Below are 18,869 nucleotides of genomic sequence, written 5' to 3' on the forward strand. Positions count from 1 at the left end.
GAGAGAGAGAGAGAGAGAGAGAGAGAGAGAGAGAGAGAGAGAGAGAGAGAGAGAAAAGAAAAGAAAAGAGAAAAAAAAAAAAAGAGAGAAGAGAAAGAAAAAAAAGAATGAGAGAAAGAGCTGGCCCATTGGAACCGATTGGCACTCTGACCATGACCTCGCTGCCTTGACGAATCTGGTCAGCAGGGAAGAATGGGGAAGATTTGGCCCCCTACTTGCTTTGGTACAATCACTTGCTTTGGTACAAATTTGGTACAATCACCACAAAGAGGCGCCTCAATGGTTTAGTTGATAGAGCTGTTGAATTTTACTGACTGGTCTCATCAACATACGTCGCTTCTGCGGACCAGTGAGAGGTTAGTCTTCTTCATTGTGAAAAACAAAAGGGTGTGTTTGTGTGTGTTCCATTTATGGATTTGAAAACGGACACGGGAAGAGGCCATTTGGCTCGGCAACCATATGCTGTGTCTACCAAGTTCTTAATTCCTTGATTTTGTGACAATATCAATATGGAACTCGATCCCTTGGCAGGGTATACGTGGTGAGAGTCCGAGTGAAAATGACAATTTTGATATGTACCATGGAATATTTTAGTTTTGCATGTTTATTCATGGAGGATATTGTACTGCAGCGTCCTGAAAAAAGTGAAATCAAAATCAAATGATTGCTAATATTGCGTAACACGTGCGGGTGGAAAGGTTAAGTAGCTGATTAAAATGTATTTATTATTTGCGCACCCCTCGACCCCACGTCCCCCCGCCATTTACCACCACCTCCCCTTCCCGTTCCTGTTTTTCGGTAAAAACAGTGATTCAGGAAATATATACATGTAAGTATATATTGCCAGCCATATTATAACTACGCAGATGTATTTTGGGATATATTACGTTGAATAAATATATGACTGGGCTGTCATGTCATGGCAAAAGTTTGTGGGGAAAATGGCCTTTGATGTGTCTGTCTCCTTGTTCCACATCTGTGGTTTGTGGGTCTCAGGGACTGCATGTTTTTCAATTGTATCATTGAAGAACAGGCATGCCCTTTAAACTGCACTCCAGTATAATTTATCCCAGATGAGAGCCACTTTAATGGTTCTTTCCGAAGAGTAAAATCTAATTAGAATGGCGATGAGTCACAACCAGATCATTGCTTTATTGCCACAACAAATTCAGCCATTCTTGCAAAAGGCTTCTCAATAAATTTTGCTTTGAGATTTGTGCAATGATGTCAATGGGGCAGCTGTGTGTGAGGCGGTTGCTATGTGATGGGACAGAAGCTTGCAAGTGTGCCATTTAAACGCAGCCACCTTACCTTATCACATCTTTCCTGCTGAGCTGCCACCAGGAAATTAAGGAGTCTGGTTTCTCCGATCGATGATGGCTCTGCATCCTGTCATTCTCAAAGCTGCAGCCTCGGTGTGTGTAAATGAGAGAATAATCCTCAGTTAATTCCTAAAGAAGAGTTTGGCTCCTTTTTGGTTTGATGCTATTTGTACACACCATGGTACTGTGCGTCAGGTATCCTCGATCTTTTGGAGAGGTTATTCGCACAAATATATATCAGCAAATGTCTCACCTGTGAGAACTAAAGACTTTGGAGATGCACCAATCCACATGAGCACTACAGGTGTGAAGGAGTAGAATGATCAAACACCATCGAGGGGAAATCAAACATTTTTTTCAGAATACGAAACCTGCAGCTCATGGAAGAGCTAGGAGAGTGAAAAAGACAATGTCTTGACCGTAAGCCAGCAATTGGACGCTTCAAGCAAGGAAGTGAGTGAAAAGAAGGGAAGGAAACCAGCAAGAGGGTTGAGATGGATTGGGTGACTGGAGTAGATGGGAATGAACAGGCTCAGTATAACAGTCCTACAAATGGCAGACAAAAATAATGGAGCAAGGTATGCATACACTTTTGAGTTTAACCAGGAGATGTTTACTGGAACAACCTGTGCATCCTGGATGAGGTGGGGATGGTCAGAGTTAGAGAGACAGAGAAATTAGAGGAGAGTCATCATGCATTTTCGCATAAAGTAAGGATTGGACATTAGTAGGGACCACGTTAGAAAATGTAGTATTGCTGGCTTGGATACCTTGAAAAATATGACCATTTCCAGGCCCCTGCTGCTCCATTATGAAGGCAGCCTTGCATGTTGCAGGCAATGGGGTTGGTTGGCAGGGCAGGATGCCTGACTGTCGAAATCCAGGAATAAGGTATTGACCTTTTTTAATATCTACGGTATCTCATGATTGCTTCGAAGCAGTAGTGTGTCTATAGTTGAGTGACCGTGTGGAAATCCAAACTGATTGCCAGAAATCAGGTTGTTTGAAAAGAGAAAATAAGACATCAGCCGTATTAATTGGAGTGTCTCTCCTGTAGTTGTGGTGATCTGTTTTTGCACCTTTCCGAAGAATACGAGTCATTATTGTTGACTTCCAGCCAGATGTGATGTGGCTAAAGCGGAAGCGGTTTGAGAGAGCAAAGAGAGGGCGAGAGACAAGAATAAGAGTGGAAGAGAAAAAGCAAAAGCATCCGAGGACATGGGCACATATTTGTTGAGGCATGACAGAATTTCTACATCTTAGCTGTGAAAGACAGTCATGGAGGCAGTGGGTACAAGGCAATAAGGAGGGTATGGGTGACTGAACATGATGGATTGGATCAATGACGTATGAAGGCAGAAACCGAGTTGAGACATTCTGTTTTGTCTTGAGCAGAGTCTAAGGTGAAGGACTATATTGAGACTTCAGACTGTCTTTCCAAGGAACCACCATTACCTTTAGGAAGGACATTGGTTGGAGACAACAGCTTTGGAGATTAGCAGGATTATTTTTTTTTGTATACAACATCGAGGCTCGTGTAAGAGCTAACATTAATCACAAAAAAAAAAACGGACGCATAAAACATAAAATAAAGGGAGCGGGAGACAAGATGGGGAGAGAGAGGGAAGCACACAAGTACAACAGTAGAAAACAGGAACATCGGGAGATCTGTGGGAGAGAGAGGGTTTGGGGGGTGGAGGCATGGGAAGGGGGGTGGGGGTGGGAGAGGTATAAAGCACATGGACACTGCTCGGACTTCCAGGAAAGAAGTTGGTATTTCAAAAAAGTGGATCTGGGGTGAATTAACGGGGGTAGAAGAGATCAAGGTTTTGGATGGGGGAAAACAAGAGATGGTGGTGAACAGCTGCTTTAAAGACCCGGAGGGAGGAGTGGGATTGAAGAGAGTGAGGGAGTTTGTTTCAGAGGCGGGATAGTCAGGTTCACTATGTTTGTTCGTTCAAAATTTTGGTAGATTAGCAAAACTATACATTTTTGGAATATTCAGAGCATGAGGAATCCAAAAATTAATGTTTACATTTGCGTAGACACCTTTGCGAAAATGACACTCAGGACAGTGATGAAGATCTGCAAAAGCATATTCCTGAACGGTATAGACCTCATAGATCCTGTGTATAGGACTTATAGTTCAATCTGATACTAACAAGGCTGCTTTCTTGCTTTATAAACCCATACCTATCTATCTATAATTCCAGTAATCTCTGTGTGTATGTTTGTTTGTTTGTTTGTTTGTTTGTTTGTATGTCTGTGACCGCTGTTTCTCGACAACTACCGGTCCGATATACTTGAAACTTGCCAGGTATATTGCTGGGGACCCGAGGATGTGCCTTTTCAAGGTTTTAAATTAATCGCAGAAGTAGTTACCGAGCTATGTCCAAAAAACGATTCAACCAATCAGAGAGCAGCGAGCTATCACGTGTGCCGAACGTGGCGAACACACTCTGCCTCGGATGGCACATTTGAGAGCGTATTCATTTATTTCCCGTCGGCAAACTATGTTGCCGTTAAACTATGTTTTAAAACTAATTATAAAACTAATTAAAACTAATTTGCGATTCATCGTAACTGCGATTTGCGAACTTCCGGACAGTGAGGACTGCACTTCCGGCATCCAATCACAGAACGCGTTATTGCGTAGGCGTGGCCGATGTGAGAGCGAGCAGCGAGCCGAGCCCAGCGCGTGCGCCATTACGGTACGTAATTCGATTTCTTCCGGAGAAAATAATAATTTCTCGATTTCTTATGCGCATTATTTCTCCCAATTCAGTCAGAGCGAAGGGCGGAAGCGAAGAGAGTTGTTTTTTTTGTTTACGGGCGTACGGGCGGGGTAGAGCGTACGGGTAGCGTTTTTTTTTTTTTTGGCACATTTGAGAGCGTATTCATTTATTTCACGTTGGCAAACTATGTTGCCGCTATGTTGCCGTTAAACTATGTTTTAAAACTAATTTGCGATTCTTTCGCTTTCCTGCGCATTTGTGCACGCTATGGCGATTTCTTTACCAAACTCCGCTAGCCGTTAGCTTTGGACCAAACCATTTCATGTAAATAGAGGGGGGGGGATTGTCACCGTACTCGCAAGCCGTTAGCTTTGGACCAAACCATTGCATGTAAATAGAGGGGGGGGGGATATACTTTTAGATATATATATAGTACGGGCATGCCCTAGTAACTTCAAAGGACTTGCAATATCATGTATTATGTAATACAGTTATATCACAAATATAAAGACAATGGTTTTCAATTACCTTTGTTTGTTGCTTTTCTATAATCCTGAGCACTATTTTGAGGCCTTTATTGGATTCCTTGACCCAGAAAACATAGGATTAGCATATTTAATTAAGTCTCGAGGTTGACTAGAAGCCGAGATCGCGCAAAATATGTATTTTATGGCGGCCATTTTCAAAATCCAAAATGGCGGCCATGCAGGTGTCTGTGCAAATGCCAACATTGATTTTCAGATTCTCCATGCTCTGAAGATTCCAAAAATGTACAGGTTTGCTAATCCCAAAATTTTGAAAGAAATTGTATTTGTTAACATAGTGAACCTGACTATCTTCATCACTGTCCTGAGTGTCATTTTCGCAAAGGTGTCTACGCAAATGTCAACATTAATTTTTGGATTCCTCATGCTCTGAATATTCCAAAAATGTATAGTTTTGCTAATCTACCAACATTTTGAACGAAATTATATTTGTTAACAGAGTGAACCTGACCAGGAGTAAAGAGGAATGAAAGAGTGAAGGTGAGCAGAAAGTCTTTATTTTAGCAATTTCACCAGAAGAGGGTTGCTGGCAGATCTTGTGCGACATGTAGGAATATTTGGGGTACAGAGCACAGACAGAGCTGGGGGACAGAGCACAGACAGAGCTGGGGGAGCTAGGCCGGATAGGAATCGGTAGAAGACAGAAAGACCACCAACCTAACCTGCCTGCGGTGAGTGAGTGAAAGGCCCTCGGAGTTAGCTTCATCGCAAGAGATTCCAATGATTCTGAAAGCTTTGGTTTCAACAACGTGAAGCCGAGCTAGGTGTGAGGCAGGAGCAGCACCCCGGAGGGGAGAGCAGTATTCCATTGAGCTGCGGATCAAAGCCTTGTATTTGGCGAGGAGCTCAGGTGTGCCAAGGAAGGACTTCGCACGATGGAGGATGCCCAGTCGGCGACTGGCTTTGGAGGCCAGCTTGGAAATGTGGTTTTCCGAGGAAAGATCATTGCAGATAGTGAGACCCAAAAGCTTGAGTGACAGAACTTCTTGGAGAGGATTGTTCAGAAAGTAGATGGGAGGGTTGTCCAGTCGGTCTTTTCGGAGAGACATCGTAAGAGTGTGAGTTTTGTCAGGATTGAAAGACATGTTCCACTTGTTTGCCCAGTCTGTGATTTTGTCCAGGTCTGCAGAGAGTGAGGAGGCTGTGGACTGCCGATCTGAGGGATGAGGTATGGAGCGGCAGAAAGTGGAGTCATCAGCAAAGAGATAGAGAGGATTTGAAAGAGATAGAGGATATTTGCTGGTTTGGCTTAGAATGGGGACTTGCTTGTCGTGAACCTTACGGAGTGATTTAAAGTTACCCTCTGTTGGGTCAGTCTTCCATGTTAAGAAAGCAAGCTCCTTGACCACAAACTTTTGCAGGATTCGGTGTATCTGGCCAAGAGGATCGATGGGTTAGCCGCTGCTTCAGAGGGGACAATATAAACCTGTGCATGACTTCCATAGCACTTCAGATATAGAGTGGCATTGTATCAATCTTGTGTTGTCATGACAACGACTGTGCTATTATGTACTGTGTGTGCACGATTTGTGCACAGAAAGTCACTCTGATCTATGTACTATTTGTTTGAGGTAAAGTCAACCCAAAAGAAGTTTGTTTGTCAGTCATAATTTCCACCAAAGTCCTGCGTTTTCTCCTAACCTTTCATGTGCAGAGGGTGCAATTAAAATTTTAACATTTTGTACTCTACCCCTCTCTATTCCATCTCCAGGCACTGCATGACGTCATTGCCGGGCACAGAAGGTGGCCTGGTGATGACGCATGCTGAAAATGGGTACTCAGTTTTCACTCTGTTTGTTTGTTTGTTTCTCTGCGCAATATCTCAGCCATCATTTGAGCTAGGAAGCTGCAATTTGGGCAAAATAGTGAAACTCTCTGGCAAAAACTGTATTTTTTGTTTTTTCATTTATCAATTTTTTTTTTGATTCATTACTTACATTAATTGATTAATTCCTTAATTATTATCTATTTATTAAGTACTTATTTATTTTCTTTCTCATGTGGGCAATATCTCGTTCTTCTTTTGAGCTGGGAAGCTGATATTTGGGCATGACAGTGACCAATTGATTTGGCTATAAAAGGTATTTTTGATTTATTGATTAATCAAGTAATCGATTGATTATTTAATTTTTCGATTAATTAATTGATTAATTTTGAAAAAAGTTAGATTTGAATGAAGTGGGTGGTGGTGGTTTAGGTGTGCTATTAGTCAATTGATTAACAAATTAATTATTATGCAAATTATGCAATTAATCAATTATTGTACATTGCTCACTCCCAATGCTTTCTCTATGTGCTGTGCTCTGGTGGCGCCCCTGCAATGTCGTGCGCTGGAGGATATGTTATTTATTTATTTGGAATGGGGCAGTGTACTTTGAATGTAGCTCTACTTGTTTACTTATGGATTGTATGTGCATTTATCTTGTGCATTCCATCAACTAACAAGTGTAGGTATCTTCTGTACTGAAGCTTTCCGCCACACAAAGTGTGAGAAACGTGATATTTACATTAGTTGGTGGACAATAAATACCTCACTGTGTCTAATGACAACGAGGAGGCGACTTGTCACCGGAACCCTGAACAAATCACAAATTATTGTCCAAATCACAAACCTTCAGTCGAACTTCAGGTCTGATCGACTGGTTCATGAAAGATTGAGGCTGACCAAACAAGAGAATGGGACTAATTGGAACCCTTGAAAAAGGAAGTGGAGTACAAGTCGTTGTAGAAAAGTAAATGCACGTTGGACCGGGTTTTAATTGTAACTTTGGAAGTCTGTTTGGATCATTCCCGAGACACGGCTGTGTCGCTGATGCAGTGTCCCTGCAGTTGAACTACTTATCTGCCTCGTGTCTGCAGATGAATGTCCATTTGATGGAAGGTGCGCATGTTGCTGCCTGTGAAGCACCAATCCGATGGTTTATCGGTTTATCGTCGCATCAAGAATCGTATTCAGATTACACAATTTGATGGCAAGTACGCTCCCTCATCTCTAATCCTGTGTACAACCTCAATAAGCTACAAGTGATGTGACAGAATGTTTGGACTGAGTCACATCTGTTAGGATCACTCAACACCCCAACAATTAGGAATTTTCAAAAAAAAAACACTCACATAGAATGGAATCAAGCCATTCTCCTTGTCTTGTTTGATCGCTTTCTCTAACTCCACGCCTCTCATTGAAAACTTCTCGTCTGATGGAAGCTTCCGCACACGCACCGCTTCGATTATGGCTGCACGCTCTACAGATGAATGAGCCTGTCACAAAGTCGGGATTAACAGCATCCATGTAAAAACATTGCCAAACGCCGTTGTGAATAATTATTTCGCTAATATGTACATGGATATCATGAGGGTTGAAAATCTTGAGGTGTTGACCTCACCTGATCAGACATGTAGGCCACAAGCTTGCTGAGATGTTTCCCATCCACCTGGTTCGGCTGCTCTCTTCCAAGTTTTGTCAGAGTCTTGTGTCGTGCTGACAGCATTGACATCAGAGTTGCGTCACTCGCTGTTCTCTAAAATGTAAGGATATTCAGATGTGACACATTGCTGCTGCAAATGTGGGGTGCATATAGGTACATTAGAAATGATTACATTGTTTGCAATATTCACGCTACAATCCTTGCCTGGATGACTCCCCCACCACCTCCTCCGCTGCCTGACAGAAACTCCACAGGAAGTTGAAGTGCTTTGCCAAGCCAGTCGAGCATTACGATCTCGAGCTCGGTGGCTGCCGGGCATGAAGCCTGCCAGGCACACGATGACGCACAAAGATCTACTATCGTACTAATGAAAGACGAAATCCATGCCTGGTATGAGTCACGGCACTTTTAATGTTACGTAACCTGTGATGGTCATTTCACCACAAATTATATCAACATGATCATTATCATTATCATACAAAAATACGCAATTTGGTGTCTGTCTGGCGATTTTAAAAAACGATACATACGATCGTTACTTATCCAATCTCAACCAAACCTGATAGGGAGACTAAGGGTGAAATGGAGTTTGTAGCGATTTTACCCCACCCCGCTTCCCCTCCCTCCCCTTTCCCCACCGTAAGGCTAAAGGGGTTGTGTGTTGAGGTGTATATCCGTGTTAAGATGGCCGTTTTTTCAAGGCCGCTTATAATAACAAAAGTAATAATGTTACGTGCTCCTCCCCAAACCCCGGTCACGGTGTACCTCCGACCCCCGAGAGGAGTCACGGCAGAAAGATGTGTTATTCTGTGTCAAAGATCAATGGTGAAATCACACCAATTGTTACCAACAAACAAATATTGTATTAAGGTCACACAGGAATAACAACACAAAAACAATAGTAATCAATAATTGTACAACCAATATATATTTCCTATGATGGTACCATCAGGTTCGTACAATATAACTCACTGTGCTCCTACTGAGCGAAAAGAAGAACATTCCCCAATGTCTCTATTCCGGCATCAAGCCAAAGTCGATCCGCTCCAGCGATCGTCAGAACGATGTCTAATCGAGACCAGAATCCCGTTCGGATGACAGTCATGGTCCCGCTGCCAAAGCTGCGTAAAGGCGACTGGGAAATCACACCCTCGGGTATGGACGTTCCACGGCTCCCACTCGGCGAACCGCAGATTTCCAACTCAAAAGCCACGTTGCACACACACACACACCAGATTAACATCTGAATGCGGTGAAAATGGTTTGAAGCGAAGTGAAAAACCTTGAGCGAAGCGCAAAGCGCGCGAGTCAAAATGGCCGACGGCCCGTTCTCGAGGCGCAACGGCACTATGATGATTCTCCTTGGAATCGACCGCAAAACCTGACACGCAGGTTGATCTGTCACAGCGATAACAACTCTGTCGCAGGAATCCCTTTCCTGGGAAACCCAAAGTTCACTTGTGACTATTGTTCACTCCGACCTCGACGCAGCTAGGCTTCTTCTCCGACTTACTCGATCTGCCTTCTCTTTCTCTTCTTCCTCTTCTTCATCGTCCGGTTCCGATTTCATTTAAAACATTAACTTTTTTACCTTTTGAAAATAGTAATCCCTACTTCCTTTAAACGACAACAATAATAGTACATGGAATCAAAAATGTTTACAGCGGATGAAAACCACAACAACGGAAGTGACGAATCCGTAACACTTCCCCCCCCCCCCCCCCCTCAAGAAAGAAAGTTTGAACATAGTGAAAACTTTCTTTGCAGGCAAAAACTCTTTTAACAAACAAAAGTAAAATTCACACCCAAATTATCAATTCACGTGAGCAACAATAATTAATATTCCCCAAAATAAAGCAACAAAACTTCCAAACAACCTACAGAGATTTCCAAAGTTAGTTCACTCTGGAGAAAGCATCAGCCACGACATTGTCCCTGCCCTTTACATGCTCAATTTCCAAGTTGAACTCCTGCAAAGCCAAACTCCATCTCATCAACCTCTGATTTTTATTTTTCATTTTTTGAATGAAGGTTAAGGAGTTGTGATCAAAAATCCAAAGCAAAGCAAATCTATAGCACTTTTTGAAGGAGGCCGAGCTGAGAGCCAGGTTTCATGGTGGTTGGGTGGTGAGGCCTGGAAGTATTCACTACATGGACGCATTTAGGAACGTGGAGTTCACGGGTTAATCCGTGTAGGAATCTTGGCTCAGCTGCTCCTGAGCACTCAGTGCTTCCAACTCTTCTCTTGATCATAAAAATCGTAATCACGGTTGTAGAGTCGGGTGTTGTAGTCACGTGAGTAGCGGTCCCTAGCTCGGCTACCACCGTAATAGTCATCCCGTCGAGAGTTGCCAAAACTGCGCTGCTGCTGCTGGGAGCCTCCGGAGTAATCACGACTGCGGCCGCCACCAAAACGACTACTCCCACCCCGGGAGCCATAGCCACCCCTGAAACTACCGCTACATTTTCCTCCTCTGTAGCCCCCTCAACACCCATGGCCTGCCTTCTCTACTGTTATGGTACGACCATCCAAATCCTTGCCATTCAAATCCTTTTCTGCATCTTTGGCGTCCTTTGTGTTTTCAAACGTGACAAAGCCAAACCCTCTCGACTTTTACGTCTCCCTGTCTTTTATCAGCAGCACTTCCAAGAGTGGTCCATATTTGCCAAAGATAGAGTCCAGAACATCTGCACTTGTGTCAAAGTTCAGTCCACCGACAAAGAGCTTGCCAACATTGCCTCCATCCATGACTTGTGTGTGCTGACACTTAGTTTCAGGGTACTCGACAAGAAGTGCCTGTGCAAAGCGTGACGTCAGTACCTTCTCCTTCTCTTCAGAGCGCTTCCTACCCATAGCACGAGTCGCGGCACAGGATGGAAAGATACCCGGAATCTCCTGCTCTCACTGTGCGGTGTTATTTTCCATACTAGGCTTTTCAACAAACATCGGATTACCAGAAACTCGACCACCGGCCAAATCATTCCCGGTAACAAAGGAGATTCCCTTTACAGGAAGAGTGGCTTGTAAACCTACGGTGATCAGTCCTGACACCAAATCAGACTTCAAATGGATGACATGAAGTGGAGCTTTAACATAGCCACCAACCCCCTGTAAAAGAACACTAACACCAGTTGCCGTCTTTTCTGACAATGGCAAAATGCCCTCAAGCATCAAAGAATGATGTGCTCCTGTGTCCCTCAATACCCTAACAGGTCTCTGGTTAGTCAAGACTCCATCCAGTGACACAAAACCCTCTGAAATAAAAGGTTTGTAACCCTCTTGAACAAAGTCGTTCTGTGATGCCGTAACTTTGGCATGGGAACCTTCACAAGGCACTGTCCTCCAAGGACGATTTCTCGCATTTGCCAATGCATTCGGAGTTGCACTAGTTTGACTCCGCTCCTGATTTTTCCTTTTCAGGGCGTAACATTGGGACATCAAATGCCCAGATTTCTTGCAAAAAGCGCAAGTATGTCCGGAGGAAAAACTCGTGGTCTGCCTCGGGCCCCCCCGGAAAATAAGTCTGTCTTGAAACTGTAGTCTTCTGATCCCTAAAAGTCACGGCATCAGATTTGTCCCCAAAGTCATCTCTAGGCCACCTCCATGAATATTTGTTCTCCGCCCCTGACTTACCATAACTCCCCTGGATAACTCTAGGCGGGAAGTTAGGTTTGTGGAACCCCATCCTGTGTGTCAAGTGTTACATATTTATGTGAATGTATGTGAATTACCATTCAGGTCTTTGCTTATCCGTGTGTAGTATATTAAGGGTTGTTGTGATTGGAGGGTCAGGAGCCCTTCTGAACAAGTGGCCGGAAACGGAAGTGACCGGAAACGGAAGAGAAAAAGACACGAGGAAGAAAAGGGACGAGTAGTATTCTTCCTCGCCCCGCTCCGACAAAAGGTGGGATCGACCTTGCGCTGCGTGGAAAAGCGGCGTTCCGAAGCCTGTCTGGCGAGAGGAATTACCGGGACGTGTACCTGCCCGGTGGAGACGTCAAGTTGACGTGGGGCCGTGCATCGACCCCGCGTCTGGCATTGTTCGCGGCACCATCCAAACAGACGCGTGCGGGTCGCACGTTGGGGCCTAACGCGCCTTGCAAGCGGCGTGGGGTTTGGCTTGCTCTACCGTATCCGCTTCGCGTGGCCACGAGGGGCTGCAGCCACGGTGCCTGGTACGATACCTGCCCGGTGGAAACACGTCCACCCGGGGTTCGTTCAACCGCCCGAGTGCGGCGACGGCGACCATCATCTTGGTCAGGAGGGGCCCAGAGACATTGTGCGGGACCGAGACCAAAAGGGTGTCGTGAGTACTCACCGGGACACACATGTTTAAGATGGCCATCTTACTCATAGGGAATTGATTGTGGCTGGGGAATTGTTGATGGTAGTGTATTGTTGATTGCTCGGGGAAAATCTCCGTGGTTGTGTCATTGAAATATTGTTGATGGTTGTGTATTGTTGTTTGCTCGGGGAAAATCTCCGTGGTTGTGTCATTGAAATTGTATGGTATCATTACCATTGGAAAGATATCCTTGAACATCAGTTGTCTCCTGGGTGAAATTCATATGGATTGCGTGGCGAAAGCGCCTATATAATACAGCTTGCTGGCGGAGTTCCTCTCACGGTCCGGGGGTCACCGAGACCAGGTATTCACCGAGGGGACCACGTAACAGAATTGGGGGCTCGTCCAAATTACGATTTGCGGTTTCGCAATTGGGTCTGCGTCCGGGATTTAAAATTGTATAAAATAATAAAATAATAATTTTTATTAATTAAAATTTATTAATTAATTATTAATTGGTAAAAAAAAAAATTTGAGAAATTGGGGTAACGTCTTGGGTGAAGGTTAACAGGTGTTAACGATAGGCACCATGGCGTTTGTGGCACAGAACTTTGGGGTAACCCCGAGTGAGGCACAGTTCCGAGCGTTGCTAAAGTCGGACCTCTTGAAATTGGCCAAACATTTTAACTTGGAGGTCCGAACTAATTTGAGGAAGGCAGAGTTGCAGGCCACGGTGATACAATCTATGGTGGGATTAGGAACATGGGACGAGTTAGCCTGGGAGTGGCTACCCGAAGAACCAGAAGACGTTGAGCTCCGGAAACTGGAGTTGCAATTACGGAGCCAGGAACGGATCAAAGAAGAAGAAAGGAAAGCAGAAGAGAGGAGAGAAGAGAAACAAGCAGAGGAAAGGAGAGTGGAAAGAGAACTCCAGGAAAGGTTAAAAGAAGAAGAAAGGAAAGCAGAAAAGGAAAGAGCAGAAGCAGAAAGGAAAGCAGAAAAGGAAAGAGCAGAAGAAGAAAGGAAAGCAGAAAAGGAAAGAGCAGAGGAAAGGAGAGTGGAACGAGGACTCCAGGAAAGGATGAAAACAGAGGAAAGGAAAGCAGAAGCAGAGGAGAGGAGAGCTGCAAGGGAACTCGAAGCAGAGGAGAGAAAAGCGGAAAGGGAATTAAAGGAACGTGACATGGAGCTTCAGCAAGAAATCTAATTCAAGGAGCTGGAGTTAATGAGAGAACGGGGAGAGGCACCACCCTTGCTGACGGGATCGACACCTAACCAGAAAACCTGGGATGTGGGCAGACATGTGAGGCTGGTTCCACCGTTCAGTGAAAAAGAAGTTGCAAAATTTTTTCCACACTTTGAGAAAGTGGCTCGACAATTAAACTGGCCGGAGGAGGCCTGGACCATACTCGTGCAAAGTGTGCTGGTGGGGAAAGCTCAGGAAATTTATTCGGCGCTACCAATGGACCAATGTGCAGATTATGAGGTACTGAAGACGCACATCCTCAAAGCGTATGAGTTGGTTCCGGAAGCTTACAGGCAAAAATTCAGGAATGCCAGGAAGAGGGAGAGTGAGACCCATGTGGAGTTTGCCAGAGTGAAAGAAAACATGTTTGATCGGTGGTGTGAGTCAAAAGGAGTCGGGAAAGACTTCGAAACATTGCGGGACTTGATCCTGGTGGAGGAATTCCAGCAGTGTGTCCACGAGGACATCAAAGTGTACCTGCAGGAAAAGAAGGTACCAAAGTTGTGGGACGCAGCCACCATGGCAGATGATTATGCCTTAACCCACCGAATAGGGGTCCACGAACCTAACTCCTCGCCTAGATCTCCGCAGGGGAGGTGGGGAACAGCAGGTGCGGAGAACGACAATACATGGCGGCGGCCTCGAGAGGATTATGGGGACAACGCGGATACCCCACCTGTTCGAAGTCAGAGGGCTGCGGGCCCAAGACAAACTTATTTTTCAGGGGGCCCGAGGCAGACCACGAGTTTTTCCTCCGGGCCTACTTGCGCTTTTTGCAAGAAACCTGGACACTTGATGTCCAGTTGTTACCGCATGAAAAGCGAAGACCCAGAGCGGAGTCCGACTACTACGACTCCAAACGCAATGGCCATTGTGAGAAATCGCCATCAAAAGGGTTACCAACCATTTATTTCAGAGGGGTTTGTGTCACTGGATGGAGCCTCGACTAACCGGAGACCGGTTAGGATATTGAGGGACACAGGGGCCCATCAATCTTTAATGCTTGAAGGCATTTTGCCATGGTCCGAGGAGACGGCAACGGGGGATAGGGTTCGTTTACAGGGGATCGGGGGCGGTGTTAGTGCTCCCCTTCATGTCATCCATTTGAAGTCCGATTTGGTGTCAGGACCGGTCACCGTCGGCTTACAAGCCACGCTTCCTGTAGAGGGTGTATCTGTGGTTATCGGGAATGATTTGGCCGGGGGTCAAGTTTATGGTAACCTGAGGGTTGGTAAAGAGCCCAGCAGGGAAAATAACACCACACCAGCTCGGGATGGCAACAAAAGTGCCAAGTTATTTGTAGGGGGACTGAACTTCAAAACAGAGGAAGAAGTTCTGACCTCTGTCTTCAACAGATATGGGCCGCTGGTGGAAGTGCGGTTGGTAAGAGACTGGGAAACGCAACAGTCAAAAGGGTTCGGCTTTGTCACGTTTGCCAGCACAAAAGACGCCAGAGAGGCAGAGAAGAATTGGAATGGCAAGGATTTGGAGGGTCGGACCATAACAGTAGGGAAGGCATTTCGTAGGCGTCGAGAGGTCTACAGGAGAGGACAACTGGGCGGTAGTTTTGGTGGTGGCCGCAATCAATATTATTATGGAGGCTCCCTGAGTTACAGCAGCTCCCGAAGGAAGGATTGTCAAAGTAGTGGCCGAGAAGGAGACCGCTATTCATGGGACTACAGGGACAAGTGGTCCCACCATAATTATTAGGGAAGTTCTGAGAAGTTGAAGCACTGAAGGCGGCGGAGCCGCCGAGCCAAGATTCCTACACGAATTAACCGTGAACGCCGTTCCTAAAGGCGTCCATGTTGTGAACTTTCATGCACGGACTAACCGTGAACTCCACGTTCCTCAAGGCGCCCATGTAGAGAACTTTCCTGCACGGACTAACCGTGAACTCCGCGTTCCTAAAGGCATCCATGTAGTGAATACTCGGCTTGGCCTCCCGGAAAAAGTGCTATCGAGTTGCCTAACTTTGGATCTTTGATCAACCCCTTAACCTTCATTCACAAGAAACTGACGGTCAAAGTCAGAGGGTCATGAGAGGGAGTTTGATTTGGCAGGGACAATGTCGTTGCTGGTGCTTAGTCCAGAGGGAATAATCTGGAGGGGGTGTGGTGAAATGTGGGTTGCTTTATTGTTAAGTGATAACTGTGCCCGGGGGGAACTGATAATGTGGGGGGGTTGAGTTATCTGGTTTGTTTCTCCAAATTGGCCGGCAAAGAAAGTTTTCGCTGGGTTCAAACTTTCTTTCTTGAAGGGGGGGAGTGTTACATATTTATGTGAATGTATGTGAATTACCATTCAGGTCTTTGCTTATCCGTGTGTAGTATATTAAGGGTTGTTGTGATTGGAGGGTCAGGAGCCCTTCTGAACAAGTGGCCGGAAACGGAAGTGACCGGAAACGGAAGAGAAAAAGACACGAGGAAGAAAAGGAACGAGTAGTATTCTTCCTCGCCCCGCTCCGACAAAAGGTGGGATCGACCTTGCGCTGCGTGGAAAAGCGGCGTTCCGAAGCCTGTCTGGCGAGAGGAATTACCGGGACGTGTACCTGCCCAGTGGAGACGTCAAGTTGACGTGGGGCCGTGCATCGACCCCGCGTCTGGCATTGTTCGCGGCACCGTCCAAACAGACGCGTGCGGGTCGCACGTTGGGGCCTAACGCGCCTTGCAAGCGGCGTGGGGTTTGGCTTGCTCTACCGTATCCGCTTCGCGTGGCCACGAGGGGCTGCAGCCACGGTGCCTGGTACGATACCTGCCCGGTGGAAACACGTCCACCCGGGGTTCGTTCAACCGCCCGAGTGCGGCGACGGTGACCATCATCTTGGTCAGGAGGGGCCCAGAGACATTGTGCGGGACCGAGACCAAAAGGGTGTCGTGAGTACTCACCGGGACACACATGTATAAGATGGCCATCTTACTCATAGGGAATTGATTGTGGCTGGGGAATTGTTGATGGTAGTGTATTGTTGATTGCTCGGGGAAAATCTCCGTGGTTGTGTCATTGAAATATTGTTGATGGTTGTGTATTGTTGTTTGCTCGGGGAAAATCTCCGTGGTTGTGTCATTGAAATTGTATGGTATCATTACCATTGGAAAGATATCCTTGAACATCAGTTGTCTCCTGGGTGAAATTCATATGGATTGCGTGGCGAAAGCGCCTATATAATACAGCTTGCTGGCGGAGTTCCTCTCACGGTCCGGGGGTCACCGAGACCAGGTATTCACCGAGGGGACCACGTAACACAAGGCATAGTCATCTGCCACGGTTGCTGCCTCATACAACTCTGGCACTTTATTTTCATCCAGATGTACTTTAATGTCCGCATGGACACACTGTTTGAATTCCTCCACCAAGATCAATTGTCGCAACAGGTTGAAGTCTTTCCCAATCCCCTTCCAGTTACACCACCGATCAAACATGGTTTCCTTCATTCTGGCAAACTCCACATGGGTCTCACTCTCACTCTCCCTCTTCCTGGCATTCCTGAATTTTTGCCGGTAAGCTTCAGGGACCAATTCATAGGCTTTGAGAATGGTTTTCTTCACTATCTCATAATCTGCACATTGGTCAATCGGTAAAGCCGAATAGATATCTTGAGCTTTACCCACCAGAACACTTTGCACTAACATAGTCCAGGACCCCACAGGCCATTTTAGCATTTGAGCCACTTTCTCAAAGTGTAAAAAAAAAACTTGGCTACCTCCTTTTCATTGAAGGGTGGAACCAGCCTCACATGCCTACCAACATCCCAAGTGTTCTGACTAGTTGTCGAACTAGCCGGCATGGATACTACTTCTCTCCATTCTCCCATTAATTCCAGCTCCTTGAGTTTAAGTTCCTTCTGATACTCCATGTCACTTTCCTTTAACTACCTTTCGGCTCTCCTTTCCTCTGCTCTTCTCTCCTTGAGTTCTTTTTCAGCTCTCCTTTCCTCTGCTCTTTCCTCTGCGCTTCTTTCCTCGAGTTCTTTTTCAGCTCTCCTTTCCTCTGCTTTTAACATTTCCTGGCTCTGCAGTTGCATCTCCATTTTCCGGAGCTCCACATTTTCTTTTTCCTCGGGTAACCAATCCAAGGCTACCTCTTTCCATGTTCCTTGTCCCACCAGAGATTCTACCACCAATGTCTGCATCTCTGCTTTCTTCATATTAACTCGGACCTCCAAGTTGAAATGTTTGGCCAATATCAAGAGTTCTGATCTTTTTAACGCTTGAAACTGTGCCTCATTAGGGGACGCCGCAAACTTTTCTGCGTCAAACACCACGGTGACTATTAGTTAGCACCTGTTAACCTTCACACAAAAATTTCAAATTTGGGAATTTTGGGAATGTTAGGGAATTTTATCCCGGACGAGCCCCCAATTTCTGTTACGTGCTCCTCCCCAAACCCCAGTACCTCCGAGCCCCGAGAGGAGTCACGGCAGAAAGATGTGATATTCTGTGTCAAAGATCAATGGTGAAACCACACCAATTGTTACCAACAAACAAATATTGTATTAAGGTCACACAAGAATAACAACACAAAAACAATAGTAATCAATTGTACAACCAATATATATTTCCTATGATGGTACCATTAGGTTCATACAATATAACTCACTGTGCTCCAAGGGAGCGAAAAAAATAACATTCCCCAATGTCTCTATTCCAGCATCAAGCCAAAGTCGATCCGCTCCAGCGATCGTCAGAACGATGTCTATTCGAGACCAGAATCCCGTTCGGATGACAGTCACAGTCCCGCTGCCAAAGCTGCATGAAGGCGCCCTCAAGGCAACTGGGAAATCACACCCTCGGGTATGGACGTTCCACGGCTCCCACTCGGCGAACCACAGATTTCCAACTCAAAAGCCACGTTGCACACACACACACACCAGATTAACATCTGAATGCGGTGAAAATGGTTTGAAGCGAAGTGAAAAACCTTGAGCGAAGCGCAAAGCGCGCGAGTCAAAATGGCCGACGGCCCGTTCTCGAGGCGTAACGGCACTACGATGATTCTCCTCGGAATCGACCGCAAAACCTGACACGCAGGTTGATCTGTCACGGCGATAATAACTCTGTCGCAGGAATCCCTTTCCTGGGAAACCCAAAGTTCACTCGTGACTCTCGTTCGCCAATCGTTCGCTCCAGACCTCGAAGCAGCTAGGCTTCTTCTCCGATTCGCTCACCCCACCTTCTCTTTCTCTTCTTCCTCTTCTTCGTCGTCCGGTTCCGGTTTCATTTAAAACATTAACTTTTTTACCCTTTGAAAATAGTAATCCCTACTTCCTTTAAACGACAACAATAATAGTACATGGAATCAAAAATCTTT

The 18,869-nt window shown here is 45.7% G+C and overlaps 1 protein-coding gene across 6 annotated transcripts in view; it reads right to left on the reverse strand.

Moving 5' to 3' along the window:
• The window catches only part of LOC137432822 (aromatic-L-amino-acid decarboxylase), a 63,141-nt gene that overhangs the window by 33,462 nt on the left and 10,810 nt on the right, over positions 1 to 18,869 (reverse strand). For all 6 annotated transcript variants that reach the window (XM_078783651.1, XM_078783653.1, XM_078783652.1 and 3 more), the window contains 3 exons: positions 8,232 to 8,351; positions 7,986 to 8,120; positions 7,717 to 7,860 (listed from right to left, as the gene is read on the reverse strand). In XM_078783651.1, the coding sequence (XP_078639777.1) occupies positions 7,717 to 7,860; positions 7,986 to 8,120; positions 8,232 to 8,351 (399 nt within the window). The remainder of the gene's footprint in view (positions 1 to 7,716; positions 7,861 to 7,985; positions 8,121 to 8,231; positions 8,352 to 18,869) is intronic.

This window comes from Myxine glutinosa, chromosome 8 (genome assembly GCF_964187855.1).
Source record: "Myxine glutinosa chromosome 8, kmMyxGlut1.1, whole genome shotgun sequence".
NCBI lineage: Eukaryota > Metazoa > Chordata > Myxini > Myxiniformes > Myxinidae > Myxine > Myxine glutinosa.